The sequence below is a fragment of the Enoplosus armatus genome, chromosome 7, assembly GCF_043641665.1.
Source record: "Enoplosus armatus isolate fEnoArm2 chromosome 7, fEnoArm2.hap1, whole genome shotgun sequence".
Lineage (NCBI taxonomy): Eukaryota > Metazoa > Chordata > Actinopteri > Centrarchiformes > Enoplosidae > Enoplosus > Enoplosus armatus.
Window position 1 is genome coordinate 3,142,287 of NC_092186.1, and position 15,217 is coordinate 3,157,503.

At 42.8% G+C, this 15,217-nt stretch overlaps 1 protein-coding gene across 1 annotated transcript in view; it reads right to left on the bottom strand.

Annotated features, from left to right (window-relative positions):
* Positions 1-256: 256 nt before the first annotated feature.
* LOC139287454 (cadherin-2-like) overlaps positions 257-15,217 on the bottom strand; it is a 68,656-nt gene continuing 53,695 nt past the window's right edge. Inside the window, exons 14-16 of the mRNA XM_070908485.1 lie at positions 9,209-9,348; positions 3,531-3,692; positions 257-463 (exon numbers count right to left, since the gene is read on the bottom strand). Coding sequence (XP_070764586.1) covers positions 257-463; positions 3,531-3,692; positions 9,209-9,348 — 509 coding nt within the window. The remainder of the gene's footprint in view (positions 464-3,530; positions 3,693-9,208; positions 9,349-15,217) is intronic.

Sequence of the window (15,217 nt, forward strand, 5' to 3'; positions counted from 1 at the left end):
GATGATAATGTCCATTAGCCTGAATGCTAGCATGTGCCAGGCCTTGCTAGGCCAGGAGTCAGAATGGTCCCTGGTGTCATCAACCGTTGTCAAGGGGCAGCAAGTCTCTTTACAAGCTGTCCTGTGGTAAAACAGAAGTGCCGATCCATATCCCATGTTTACCCCATGTCCCCTTTCCTTAACCCCACCCACCACCTGAGCCTTGGAGCAAGGGTGGGGTGGGGAGGGTGGTCGTTGTTGGTGGGGGTTTAGGGTGCTAATCATCCCCTCCGCCGTACAGGTCGGCCAGCTTGCGGAAGCGGGGTCCCCAGTCGCCAAGGTAGTCGTAGTCCTGGTCTCCGCAGCTTGAGGAGGAGTGCAGGGAGCTGAGGGAGCCAGCGGTGGAGCCACTGCCCTCATAGTCAAACACCAGCAGGGAGTCGTAGGGGGGGGCAGTGGGGTCGTTGTCTGCTGCCTTCAGGCCCTGGAAGTAGAAATGGAGGAGACAGGAAGGTGAGCAAAGAGAAGACTGGAATATAAGGCAAGATCCCGCATCACATTCATACATTATGATAGACTGACTGCGAGATGCCCAGTACCACGGTCTACTGTTGGTGACTGCACATCCCCTGTTGCTCGATGGCACTTTGTCAGTGCTTGCTGAGGCAGGGGAATAACATTACTGATACAAAGCCCTTTGTTTGATGTGGGATAGATGAACATGCACATTCATACCACGCTCATGTCACAGGTTAATCCTTGGAGTTCCATTCATCACTTCTAAACCAGAAAACATTGTATGAAAAATTTGCTGCACAGAGTCGTCCACTTTTAGTTCATTGAAAATGGACATGAAACAATGTTTGCACCAGATTTCCACATGACAGGGCAACAACCCTGAGCCCAACCCCCCCCCCCCCCCCCGAGTATCAGTATCTCTGTGACTGAGAAAGCAGAATTTATGGTTGAGAGAGCTGCAAGACTCAGACGATATCTAGTGCAGGATTACAGTAATCCTATAATATTTCTATAGTAACTGTATAGTAAACCTAAGGGTATTATAGAAACCTGTGTTCATGCTGTCATAGCAAAGCAGAGCAGTGTAAGACCCATGTTAAAGCCCTGAAACCACGTCTGATGACCCTTATGGACCCATTTAGACCACTTCGGCCCCTACAGGACAGGCACAAGAGTGTGACGTGAAGGAGATCAGAGCAAGGGAGAGGAAGGGGGAGGGAGTGTTAAGTAGAAAGGTTGTGTTTATTTATGTGTGTGTGTGGAGGGGTTGAGGTGGACAGTAGGGAGTGCTGGGGGAGAAGGAGGGATTATGGAGCGTAGAAGAGATGAGGATTTGGGTCAGGCTGGACAGATGCTGCCTCTATCTCCAGGAGGAGATTCAGCAGATTACCCAGCGTAGCCTGAACTTAAAACCACCCCCCCCCCCCTCCTACACGCACACACAAGCGCGCTTTAGACACATACACAATGTTTGAACTGGAGAATAAAAGTACCATCTAAAATGAACATCTAAAAACTGTTCCCAAACTAACCGTCCAGAAAATGGTGGTTTTTGCTTCTAACTGCTGCTCAGGATGGTTGAAATGAAGGCAGTAAATCTGATAAGCTGTGGAAATGTTTTGTGGGCCACGTCTGTTGTCTGACTCAAGACACTCCTGTCACTCTGAAACTCAATGGGAGGAGAGAATTAACGCGGAGAGGGAGAGGGAGAGGGAGGGCGAGAAGCATCAGCTTGTCATGTCTGCCGGATTAAGCTGTCTAGATCAGCTTGCCATGTCTGACAGCTCCCGCTCATTATTCATAGCTCTGCTTGGCAGATGTCTTTATGCAGCCCGGCCAAAAGACGCACACGCGCTCGCACACACAAACAATATGGAAGCCGCTAGCGCACAGAGAGCGACATGCATCAGCCGCATTGACAATGATGACTCTTCGCGCCCAAGATGTGATGACAGTTACCAGCCGTGTTAAAGAAAAAAGTCCCGTCTCTGATTAACTCTGAGAGTCATGTTAATCCACCTGAGAGACTGCAACGCTGTCAGGAAGCACAGATGAAAACCAGTACAGTATGTTGAACCCATGTATGGGGCATTACTGGACTTTATAATGTCCAGTCAGTGTAGTCAACTGGCCAGCTGTGTGGGGGGAGTGAAAGGAGGCAGCTTGCATTCAGCAAGGTTGCATTCAGACCAAATCCGGCGTTGCGGAGATTAACGCAGGGCTGTGCTGCAGTGTGGGAGCTCTGGAGCTCCGACGTTGAGTGGTGTTCCTCCAAAAGTTGAGTCTGTCTCATATGGGTTATAGGTACGCCTACATAAGACCTATGTTGTGTTTAACTGTCAAGCAACCTGCATCTGTCCAGCACCAAACAGCAGACAGACAAAGTTAGCGACTAGCTGGTGAATATGCTAAAATGCCTCACATGTCTTCTGGATGTGTAAATGGGAAACTGTTCGCAAATCAACTTTTAAAGTCATAATATGTCACTGTTGCGTTTACAGGTTTCCTGTTGGTACAAAATGGCATACTGTACTCATTTCCTGTATGCTATGTGCAGCAACAAGAATAGGAACTATAATGTACAATATAAGAACATGGAACAAAGTGACAGAGTTCCCTAAACCCCAAACTGCCCCTTTAGGGCCTGCAGCCTGTCTGTGAGAGTCAATAGACTCAATAGATTTACCTCCAGCCAGGCTGTGTCCATGTCTGAGGCCAGCTAATCCTGACCATTAGCAAAGCTAATTAAGAACTACACAGACACTCTGCGTTTCTCTCTTGCTACAGTACGTCTAGCGCTGGCTGTTAGTGTGCATCCTCCTGCCAACCACACACCACCACATATCACTGGTACATCACTGATACTCGTGTGTTCTTTAATACCTGGGCAACAGACTGTACAACTGAGTGAACTGAATACATTTTAAACCTGCATCGCTCTGCGTGATGGCTTCTGTATGCGTTTCTCTGTTTGAAAATAGCATTGCATTCTGTTTCAATTAGCAGTAATCAAAGTATCTGAATGTTACAGTGGGTTAGTTCCCATACTGGCAGCTCCGAATAGCAACGAGGAGCCACTGTTTGAAAAAAAACTGTTTGAACTTCAATATCCCTAAATCCTGTAAGGTGATGAGGTAAACTGCACACATCCTGGCCACTCTTTGATGCTTCATACCAAAGAAAAGAAAAGGGATGAGAGAAGCAAAAGATCTAACGTTGGCAAATCCAGCCTTTTCTGGACACAGTGTTTGCTTACTGCTGTCAGTTTGTATTTCACTCGAGTTGTGATTCATCACTTCCTGTGTGCTGAGAAGTGCATGTGCCTGACACCAGAATCTAATCTGGGCGAACAGACTGAGTATCCGTCAGTAAGGGTGGGACACCCTCCTCTGCTGTGGTCACACTTGCTGGTTTAGACTGACAAGAACACTTTACACAGAGAAGTTAGCAAAGAGGTTTCAGTTGGTAAAAGACACCAGATTTGTGGATTCCAGATGGATTTGTCCAACACAAACAGACTCTGTGTGTTGTACCTCGTGGATGAAGTCTCCTATGTCTCCTGGGTGGGGGGCAGCAGACCGGAGGGGGTACTGGTGGTCATGATGGAGGGGCCTCTCATCCAGGCGCCTGATCCCCACCTTGACACACTCTGGCTCCAGGGCATCAGGCTGCTGCAGCTGACTCAGATCGTAGTCCTAAACACACAAACGTAACCACACATTCACAGTAAGTCAAGTCCAGATTTTAGTTACAGAGCCCAATATCACAAATCCTTGCCTTGAGGCTTTAAAATCCTTAGACCCTCAATTAAAACCACAACATCAAGTGCTGGTCACATTAAAATGTCGACCTAATGATAATAATAATCACTTTATTTATATAGCACTTTTTAAACAGAGCAAAGCAATAAAAGACAAAAAGGGGAGACAAGACAAAGTATCAGTTAGCAAAGCAAGTATCACAGGGACAGCTACAAATATCAATGCAAAAGCAATCAAAATGAATAAAACAAACAAAACAAATTAAATAAGTAAAGTCGGAGGATACATTAAACTCAATTGGATTCATTATCTAGGAACCGTGAAAGTCTGAGGGATCTATCTAATAGATGTCAAGACATCAGCCTGGACCAAAGTGGAAGACAGACGCTGCCTTCCCTCGAGCCACTTTCACCTGCAGTCCTGAAGTGGCCTTAAAGGGGGAACACACATCACGGTTGTTGTGCTGGTTGTAGTTATAATCTATGACTGTATCGCGATTACATAGGATTTTTCTTGACTTCGATCATTTTTAGTGCGACCCCCCCCCCCCCCCCCCCCCGCTATCCACTTCCTCTGTGGCTGCTGGAAAAGCGAAAGTCAATACGAGACAGATACGGAAACCTTCAGATGGTGTCCTCTGAAGCTGGTGGACCAAACCAGTGATAAAAACTCCTCACTGGACCTTTGACATGTAGTGTGGAAGACAACCTGACATGCTGATGTGGCATATCAACACTCATGTTGTGAGGTTTGTTGATCTACATTCTGCCCTCTAGCAGCTTCAACCCTTCCCTACCTGAGCCGCAGCATTGTGGTAATCTCCAAATGAAAGTATGGATGACCTTCCTCATACTTCTATAACTAAATCACTACAAGCTTTGACCAATAATGCAGTGATGCAAAGGCTGTAATAGACTTAACTGCTGCATTTAGAGCCAAATCTGACCTGAACAACCTGTATAACACTGGGCCACGTTTTTACTTTGACTATGTGGTTCATAACTGCAAATGTGGTTATTTTATAGATGATTGTGATCCACATAAAACTGCACATTATTATGCAAGGAGAGATGGCGACCTCTGGATTGTCCTGAAACATGACTTCACCTTCAAACACCTGTACTTCAAATCATCTGTGCTTGGCAGAATATTTGGGCGGCTGTAAATTCACACTTCAAGCTAAATGAGAAAAATGAGCTTTATTACCAAACCCTGACAAACCTACTTATAGATGTATAATAAAGTATTCTTCCTGGTGCCAGGTGCACTAAATTCATTAAAGGAGCAGTCTTCATCGGGACTGACTTGGAAGAACTCCCATACATACACTTAGTGAACTGACCTCTCACTGCCTTTATGTTCTAGCTGTATTTAACCGTTGATGTAGTGAGAATGTCAATGACTCAAACGAGCACCACGAGCTCCTCTGATGCAACGTCTACCATTTCTCCTACATCATCTGTCCTAAGGGAGGCATGAACCAGACTCTAATGCTATCTAATTAGCATCCACTTAGAGAAACACAGTCCCTCTTTTACCATCTCTTACACATCAGCACAGTCAGCTGGCAGAGGGGAGGTGTGTGTCACGGCCTCTGATCTGTTCATGTCGAATGGTATTGTCTGAGTCACTGCAGCAACCATCCAGAAACCATTTCGTGCTCTCTGGTCTCCAGGGAAATCGACTAAAGCAGCCGGTTTAGGACAATAACGGCATGCTGGGGACTGACCTTGGGCTTTGTTCACTATAATGGCCAACCAACAGAATACCTTTCACTGAAGAGCGGCTGAGAGCCCTGCAATAACCTGGCAGGGAGAAAGGAAATGCTGTGTGCTTCTTCTTGTATTTCTATACTTACAAGGACCAGAGGGAGTGACGGCCTCTCAGGAAAGACATTTTCACTTCTTTAAGGACTCGATTCAAAGGACTATCCTAACCATGTTTCAGAGCATGTTGTAGTGAATAGTATGTCCTTCCAGGAACTCACCCACAATTATGTCATAGTTCATTGTTCATGGTCATTTAATTGTACATTAACAACAAGAACTGGTCATTTGAAAACCCTGTACTGCATTGACATACATTTATATCAATGAAAGCAGACTAAGTTTCATATTTCACGGCAATGGGTAGAAAATACTGATGGAGGGTCGGACATGTATTCCAAAACTCAAAACAATGGTGTGCAATGTAAAGTACACATAGTTGTACTATAACTAACAACAATATTTACTATGTAACATGTGCTATTGAAACTGTACACATACTGTGCAACAATGACGATTGGCATTGCGGTCCTGTATCTGCACTCGTGGGGGGGGGGGGGGGGGGGGTAAGTCTGGGGTACAGGAAGATGGGAAAATGTGACCACTTAAATCTTTTATGCACCAACATTTGGAAAGACCCACCATTTAGAAAACTAAACACAACAAAATGATTGGGAGGCTATAATTATTGATTTTTGATAAGTTAGAAGCCTCGTAGCTCCCAGGCCAACAAATGATACTGCATAGTGTAGTTGAGTGTGAGCTGAGTCTGTTGGGAGTATGCACTCAATGGCCACAGAAGGCTACCCAACTTAATAAGAGGACTCTGGTGGAGCGTTTCGAGCTCCGGTGACCAAAATCAGCTTGAGTCAACATTCTGATAGTGTCAGAAATTTAGGACCAAATTCTCACAATGTGACTGCTGCTATAATAAACCAACAAAATGGGATACAACATGATAATACATGTAAATATTATCAGACTCATCTCACACAGCGTGACATGATCCTGTGTGTGTGTGTGTGTGTGTGTGTGTGTGTGTAGGGGCCTGGGATGACCTCTGAACAACAACACCAGGCACAGCCTCTGCCTGCTCCTGTGCTTTGAAATGCAGCATTCACTGGTGAAAGATTTCCAGGACTATTTTAAGATAGCATAATCCTTTATTGATCCCTCAGCGGGGAAATTTGCATTGTTCCAGCAGCACACAGGATAGTGCAATAGTTTACTTACTCACCAATCAGAAACCTTTGCTGATATCGCCAGCCATACCCAACCGAAATGTACACTCCACTGCATTAAGTAAGCTTTAATAAGCCCGTAACGTTAAAAAAGTATTAGTTATAGTTAAGGAGCAGAAGCGAGGGAACAACTGCTATGGATGAAGGTCTAATAATGTGTGTGTGTGTGTGTGTGTGTGTATTTATCATGCTCAAAGCACGAGTGTGTTCCTGGGAGCTGAATCTGCTTTTCATCCAAAGCTAAAATCCAGGCAAATAAAGAGCCAGGATGCCTGCAGATGAAACTAGAGACATAAAAATCAAATCAAACAGAACAGAGGCCCAACACTACTGGAGGCCTGTGCAATGTGATACTGTAGCAGTAATAAAGCCAGAGGCAATTTTCTTTCAGAAACTTTTTGTCTATTGTTTATACTGCACAGGGATAACATGAATGTTGCTTCCTTCCACGTATTGACTCATGGAGAGGAAACTATTAACTCAATAAAGTCAATGCTCAGTAACCAGCAACAGAAGCTGGAGTCTGGCTCCATCATGGAGGAGCAGCGAAGAACTGGCTGTCCTCAAATAATGTGTGAATATGAAAGCAGCCAGAGTAGAAGAAGGGAGGTGCACGACGGAGAGTGTTGGTGTGGGTGTAGATTAAGTCTGAAACAATGTCTGATGCGCTGTTGAAGTGACCTGCATGAACATAACAACAATAGCACAGGTGTTACAGCCAATATGCTCATGCTAATGTAAACAAGCAAATGAGAGGGTTCTCACTTTATTTCAAGTTTTGCTCGTTGTAAACCGTGACTCCAAATCCTTCTAACACCACACTGTATCGCCAAGCTCCATCACAGCTGTTCTCCATCTTTGCCCATAGTACCACCAACACTGTGTACAACATTCTGATATTCTGATATGAGATTAGATTAAAGACCATATAGAAAAGTAGACCCAGTCAGCCATGCTAGCAGCTCTGTGAGGCTGTACTTAGGTACAGCGGGGCTTTGAGCTAAATGCAAACATCAACATGCTGATGCTAAGCAGGTATAATGTTTACCACTATCTTAATTTAGAATGTCATTCACTAATTAGCCCTACACACAGTGTATAGCTGAGGCTGATGGGAATGTCGTCAAATTAAAAGTTTGACCCGATGGAGTATTTTTTCTAGTTTGTCCTCTGGTAAATGTTTCGATGTTTCACTGGATAAGTAAAAACTATGACCTGCTGCGCTAGATGAAAAGTCAGAGGATCAACCTATTAGGAACCATGAATGTCTATTCAACATTTTATAGCAATCCATCCAATGCAGCAGCTGACTCGTGTATTCAGGTTTGTAGTACTGAACAATCTCAGCAGAGAGCACATACAGCGACGGTAAGCCCTGAGGGGGAAACATGATTCAGTCACCACCTGCACTGCTTAAAGCGAGCTAAACTCTGTCACACAGTACTGAGTGAGTTTGTAATACTGCTAACGTTGTAATTCTTCCATTCTGACTGCTGGCAGTTAGTTTGAAAATCTAATAAAAGCCACGTAGGCAGCGGTGGACTCAGTGCAAGGCTCTGGCTATGTCCTGGAAGCAGTAAGTACTGCTCTCTGAAAAGTGCACTGAGATAACTTCTTTATATAAATAAAATTGAATTGAATTGTACCAGTGCAGACCCGACACATACCAAACTCAAAGATTTGTTTGTTTATTTTCAGTCCGGAAACAGCCAGCAAACAGTAGAATAGTTTGGCGCGTTACGTCAGAAGAATCCCCAATCTGTGAGTGTGTGTGTGTTTGTACATATACAGTGTAACTCCCTTCCTTTCACAGCCACTCTAATGAGCTGCTGCCGTAAAAAGTAAAACATGTTGTCAGTCTAGTCGGCCGGGTAAATGAGGGTTAAACATTTCCCCAGCAGAAGAGCGGAGCAGCTTATGTGCTTGGCACCAGGAGGAGTTGTGTGGAGGGACACAGGAAATTGTTCTCCAACAGAAAGCAATTAATCCTGTTTCGAGGTCCTCTTTTGTGGTACACTTAATCTTAGCTGGAGGACAGATGATTGAAAACTGTAGAGAAGAAGAGTGTGTGTCTGTGTGACAACATTATGTGTCTTTTATGGTTCCTTTATGAGAATATGTGTGTGTGTGTGTGTGTGTGTGTGTGGGAGTGTGGGTGTGAAAGAAGGAGGCGTGAATTGTTAAAAGGATGTGCGTATTTAGTATTGATAAACTTAAGTGCAGCTCCTGGGCGATTTCTGTGACAACCATCAGTGGCCCCTACTGTAAACCTCGAGTCATCACCACCCAATCACAGGTAATGTAACACTAACGTACAGGCAGCTCAGCTAATCAGAAATAACAATGGAGAGAGGAACCCCAGCTACACTGAGTGATTGGCACGGATGGCCTCTTGGTCATTTTATTGTCTTTTATATATTTTCTATGGTGTGTGTGTTTGTACCTGGTCCTCCTCTCCTCCTCCCTCCTCGTCATATTTGAGAATGTTGTCTCGGACGTCGTCCTCTGGGTCAATGAGGAGCTGCTTGGCCTGACGCTCCTTATCCCTCCTCTTCATCCACATCACAAACAGCAGCACCAGCACTGAAGGACAAAGAACATAAGGACACCAGTTAACATAAGGGACACTTCTGAGGGGGCACACGTTGAGATCATAACTCAGATCATAGCCTTTCCTGAGATTAAATAACAAACGTTATTTTAACTGAGATGCTTCAATTTAAATCCATTTTGCCTGTTTTGTTATGTTATCCAGTTCTAACCCTTTGTTTTTCGCCATGGCAACACATTGAAGATTGAGTGTAAGATGTTCATTGAATAAAGTTACGGTTATGAATACATGATTTGCTGAGGATTTAAAATATATTCATGTTTGTATCATCATTACATTATCGTCAATGTCAGTAGTGCCTGTAGTGTTACAAGTGGGACTTTCCAAACATTCAACAGAAAAACTGATGGAGCTAGCATCCAATCACAAGGACGCATCAAAGTAGCAAGCACTAGCCAATCACAGCACAGTGCGGTGGGGAAAAAAACATATGCATTCAGTACAACACACCATTTGATTGGCAAATATCTTTTATCATATGCAACACTTGTGTGCAAAAGTGACACTAATAAAGCTCTCACAGCTAATTTCACAGCAGTCTAGCTATTAGTAATCTTGCACACGAAGCTAAAATGACCTCCTAACAGAGGTGTTAGAGGGATTTAACAATGACATTTTAAAAGAATATAAAATTGGAAATGTTGGTCTAAGTGTAAAGATAGAGGAAAGCCCAGGAGTTCACCAAGAACAGCCAGAATCATCGTCTGGCTCCATGATTAAGTTATCTGGCTCTACATGACAATGTTGGATGAGAGGGGAACAACATCCTAAAGGGGTCCCTTTTAACGCCGCTAGCATTGCAAAAATTTGGTCAGTAGAGACAATATCAACAAGTATTACAAAATCTATACATACTCTATATTTATCTGCATCAAATGGAATAAATATAGTTAATTTCTGAGCTGTATTCTTCCTTATCATTTCATACATGACATATATTTTGATGATAGCAGCTGGCTAAGATTGTCTTGTGGTAACTTGTTGATAATTAGCTGATAATAGCTGATATTTTCAGTTTTTCAATAGTGGTTCTCACACTCACACTCGCATGGTAAAATCAACACGTTTCAACACGTTTCAACACGTTTCAACACGCTTTCGTAACGGAGCCTTCCCAATAGTTAGCTACTGAACAGATAGAAGTTAACCAAGCTAACTCTAAGGGCCTTTGCAAGGTCTCCTCTCATCTGCTACTGCGCCAACCTCCGTAATTATGTAGTTGCAGCTGGCAATGCAACTCTAACGGGAGGACGTGCACAATAATGGTTGCGGACGCACAGCTGCAGGGGAGATCGTGCCTGGTGCGTTGACCAGGAATACGCCTCTCAAAATCTAAAACACTGTGATCCGTGGTTATGCCGATTGTGCTCAGATCCTTTTAGGTGTTTGGCTCCTGGTTCATGTGACACAGAGTATTCTTTAGACTAGGGAACACAGATCTAATATTGCTTTATCTGCTGCAACTATAGGAAATATGTGAAACAAACAAACAGATGTGTGCTGGCCGAACTGCCTCACAAGTCTCATTGTTCCATGCCATGCTGTCACTATATGTGAGGCTTTCTATTCACGGTATAGAAACTGTACTAGGAATCTGGGGGTTTATCCAGTTTAAGGCCAACCCTCCGGGTGGCTGTCTGGTCTGCTTGCTGCTGTGGATTTGCCCACAGTGTGAAAAACCCCAACTATTTTATGTTTTCCACTTCAGGCCTTGAAAAAACAAAAATTCAAATAAAACAATCTGAGAAGGGAAAATCCCACCTTGATGGAACTGCTCCAAACTCCACAGTGCACACATTGCTTCGTTTTAAGAGGCCAAAAAGGCTGGGAACCACCGCTCTACATGGCAGTTTACTGCGTGATGGCAAACATATCTTCACATTCTTCAACTTCTCAACATTAGAAACACAGCTACCTCATTAAATCACGATACTGATGTCTACACCCACATTGCACCACTCTTCAGCTATAGTACTGTGTCTGTGTTCTGCATTCAAACATGAACAACTATCAGCCGGTTTTCTAGGAGACCTGGTTCATTATCATTAATTCGAGATTTATATCTCAACTGCAAAGCTTCTGTTATCTCCTCTACCTTGTAGACAGTCCCATGTGGGACTTAGTATTTTAAGGAATGCCAGAAACACACAACTGGTGGGTTTTCAAACTTGATGTGAATCTTTCTCCGTTTGATCATATTAATCTGGGTGGATTTATGAGACAGAGGAGCTCAGGGTGTGCATGCGTTTGTAAACCTGCACTGCTGTACCTGCAAGGGCCGAAATACTTTAAGACGCTGAGTGAAATTCTAAGTGGGGACAATTTAAACCCTCGAGAGGCGATTTGAAAAATGGCTTGTCACCATTACTAACATTCCTCTGTGAAACAACATGGAGGGTTGGCTGCAGCCGCACAGCCTTTTAAAGAGACAACAGACAACACATCTAGTGAACTAAAATGCTCAGGATTTCTAACGGTGGTGCCACAGCTACTGTCAAACATTTGAATTGATTGAATTACATTCACAAAAGAAAAGAAAAATGCTTTTACTAAAACGTACGCCAAACTAAGAAGAATCTTTCAAACACTGCAAAATGGTGGAAATGAATTATGGCCATCACTCTGAAGCTGAACTTTCAATGCTTGTATAGTTTGTTCCAATTTAAAACTCATCTTGAGAACTGAACAAGAAACCTTGAACCATTTGGTTTGAAAACACTGTAACTCCTGCTGTAAACATATTAGAAGTAGTTTACCTACAGTAGTCTTTGTGAAACTTATTTGGCAGCCAGAGGACAGCCATGGAATGGATGAATTGATAAGATTGAATTTTGAATTATAATTTTAATTACTTTTAGCTCTTTACTGAGTACTTTAACTGACAATTGAACTTTGAGTGACACTTCAACTTCATTCAGCAATTCCACTTAACTCTTCACTTCAAATAATGTCAGCAATCACACGTAAACTGACTGTCCCGTCAGCACTTTCACTTCAACTAACATGATAACACTTACATTGACACTTCATTTATGCTTACACTTTTAATTTCCTTTCAGCGCCATTTTAAATGCCATTTCAACTTCACTAACTCTGCTTCAGGTACGAGTTCATTTCCTTTATTATCTTCAACTTCAGGCATTTGGCACTTCCAAATGCTACAAAGACTCAACATGTGAACACTCTCTTTCATATCTGAGGTAGTACTTATCTTTTCTTTACCGTTTTGAAATATGATAGAGGACATGGTTCTAAATTTCAACTCCTTTCCATGCTTGTATTTTGCCTCTTTTTGGCGCTTGACCTTCAACTGCTTTGATTTCTACTGCTACTTCAGCTTTATTCAACACTTACACTTAAACTGACGCTCCACTTTCATTCAGAAGCTACACTCAAACTGAAACTTAAGCAACTCCTTTCAGCACTTCCATTGAAATAACTTAACTTCTGACTGTAATGCTGTTTTCTTCCTTTCTTCCTCAAGCTTTTTTGAAATGGCTAATTTCTTATTCTGAAGACTGAAGTGGTTTAGTTATACTCACTGTATAAGGAATATGAATGGGAAGTAATTAAATCATAATTTGGTAACTAAATACATGTGTATTGTACTTTGACTGTGATGCACATCCATCCATACTGACAGACTGCAGCCCTTACTGCACTGTTTTGCTGCTTGTAGCTGTAATTCCTGTCTTTCATTCCATTTGCCCTCTGAAGGCACTGCTGGGCTCCATCACTATCGCCAAGTGCTCGAAAAATGGCTACCATTCAACAAACTGAAAGCTTTGTACATTTCTTATTGTACAACTTGAGGTGCCATTACAACGTCCAATGAAATTGGCAATTATTAAAATATAGTACTATAGATTTCATTAAGGCTTCTCGAGTCCCAAATGTTGCCTGCTGCGCTGATCATTTTTCTGCCACAGCTCAGCCGGCAAAGCTCTCGCACTGGGACTGTATTCAAAAAGGCCCAGTTAGCCAGGTGGAGCTTTTATTCTAACTGACTAATCAAAAATTCAGATTTGCTCTAAACAAACATCCACCGGGTGAAACCCTGTATGAGTCAAAGCACCATCTTGATTGCTCTCCCTTGTTTTGAAAATGTGGTGCAATCATTGAGAATGAGACCCTGTGTCTCAATGGGATTACCTGTTGAAATAAAGGTTAAATAAAAATAAAATTGCATGCAACAGCAAGGCTAGGGCTGTAGTTCTTGAACTCTCATCCTTTGCTAAACAAAGTCTTGTTCATTGCTGATATACTTTAATGTCTGATACAGTAAATCCCAGTACTTTATTACTCATTTATTATTGCTTCAGTTGAGCACTCAGTAAGAGCTAAGTTCCCGTGTTTGTCCACTCCATTGTCACCGTAGCATTATGTTGAGGGACCAGCTCAAAAGGTCTATGTACAGTGTCCAAGCACATGAAGTGCTACTTGGTAACAAGCACATAATTCATGAAAAACTGCAACCAGCTTGACACTCACACTTGGGATTAGAGGCAGGGATCTCTGCCATGGCAAACCTACCTTGTTTACCAAACAAGCTCCACTACCAGTGACTGATGCTAGCTGCTGGCAGCAACACAAAATTAATGATTTCTTTGCCTTTGAATGCAAATAACAGATGGAGTAATATGATACCTTTTCTTCCTGTGGTATTAGAGGTGGGCATGGCCGAATTAATGGGCAAAATGTGGCCGTTAAGAGCCTATTAAACCCCTACCCCAAACCCCACTACCGCCCTCTGCGCCTTGTGAACGTACCCAGTTATCCCCAAGTTAAGTAAAGTGCACAGAGCAGACATAGACCATGGCAGCTTAAGTACAAACTCAGAGAGACCCAGAAATCTATCAGTACTCCAAAGTTGCAACAACAACACCTGGCCCAAGGATTTCTGTATGTTAATTAGTTTGTGGTGATTTGATTGATCACAACTTTATGTTGGAATATGTACCATGTCAGCACAATATCACGTAAAATAATACAGGTGTTAAAGGTGTTTATCTTAACTTTGGTTGTGGTTTCTAAGCTCGAGCCATTGGTTCAACCAGCTATGATAACGCTGTACTCACCAAGGTAATCGCTGGGATCTCATGGCGACATTGCTAAAGGTAGGTCCAACAGGGCTAGAAACATGAGCTGACAGGTTGTACATAAGCAGCCAGTTTACCAAGATTATCTAAATAATTCATAATATGTTTCCTCAGTAATTAATAATAAGAGTCCACTAGTGAGGCCGCACTTAGGCAAAAAGATGATTTGAGCTAAATGCTAACATCGCCATGCTAATATGCTCACAATGACAATGCTAACATGCTAATGTAGGCAGGTATAATGTTTACCATGTTCACTCTCTTAGTTTAATGTGTAAGCATGCTAATTTAAATTTAAAATATTTTTTTTTAATTGGCACTACACACTGGCCCAGCTGACACTGGTGGGAATGTCATTAGTTCTGCAGGTATTTGGTCATAAACCAAAGTATTAGACACATTTCAAATTTTAAACTGATGTTAGTGCCGGATGAAAAGTCAGAGGATCACCAACACTGATGTCTATACAAAATCTTATGCCAATCCATCCCATAGTTGTTGAGACATTTCATTCTGGACCAGAGTGGTGGACTGACCGACAGACAGACATTATCATCCCTACAACAATGCTGCCAGCATGGCTTAAAAACACAACTACAGTCACTCAAAGTTGAAACAGGGAGGAGGACAAAAAGACGGGCACAAAATCAAAAGCACCAAAATTGGTTGACATACATTGAACCTGAAGCTTTTAAGGCCCCTGCGGGTCAGGGGCAGGGGTTGGTTCAGGGTTTTCACTGAA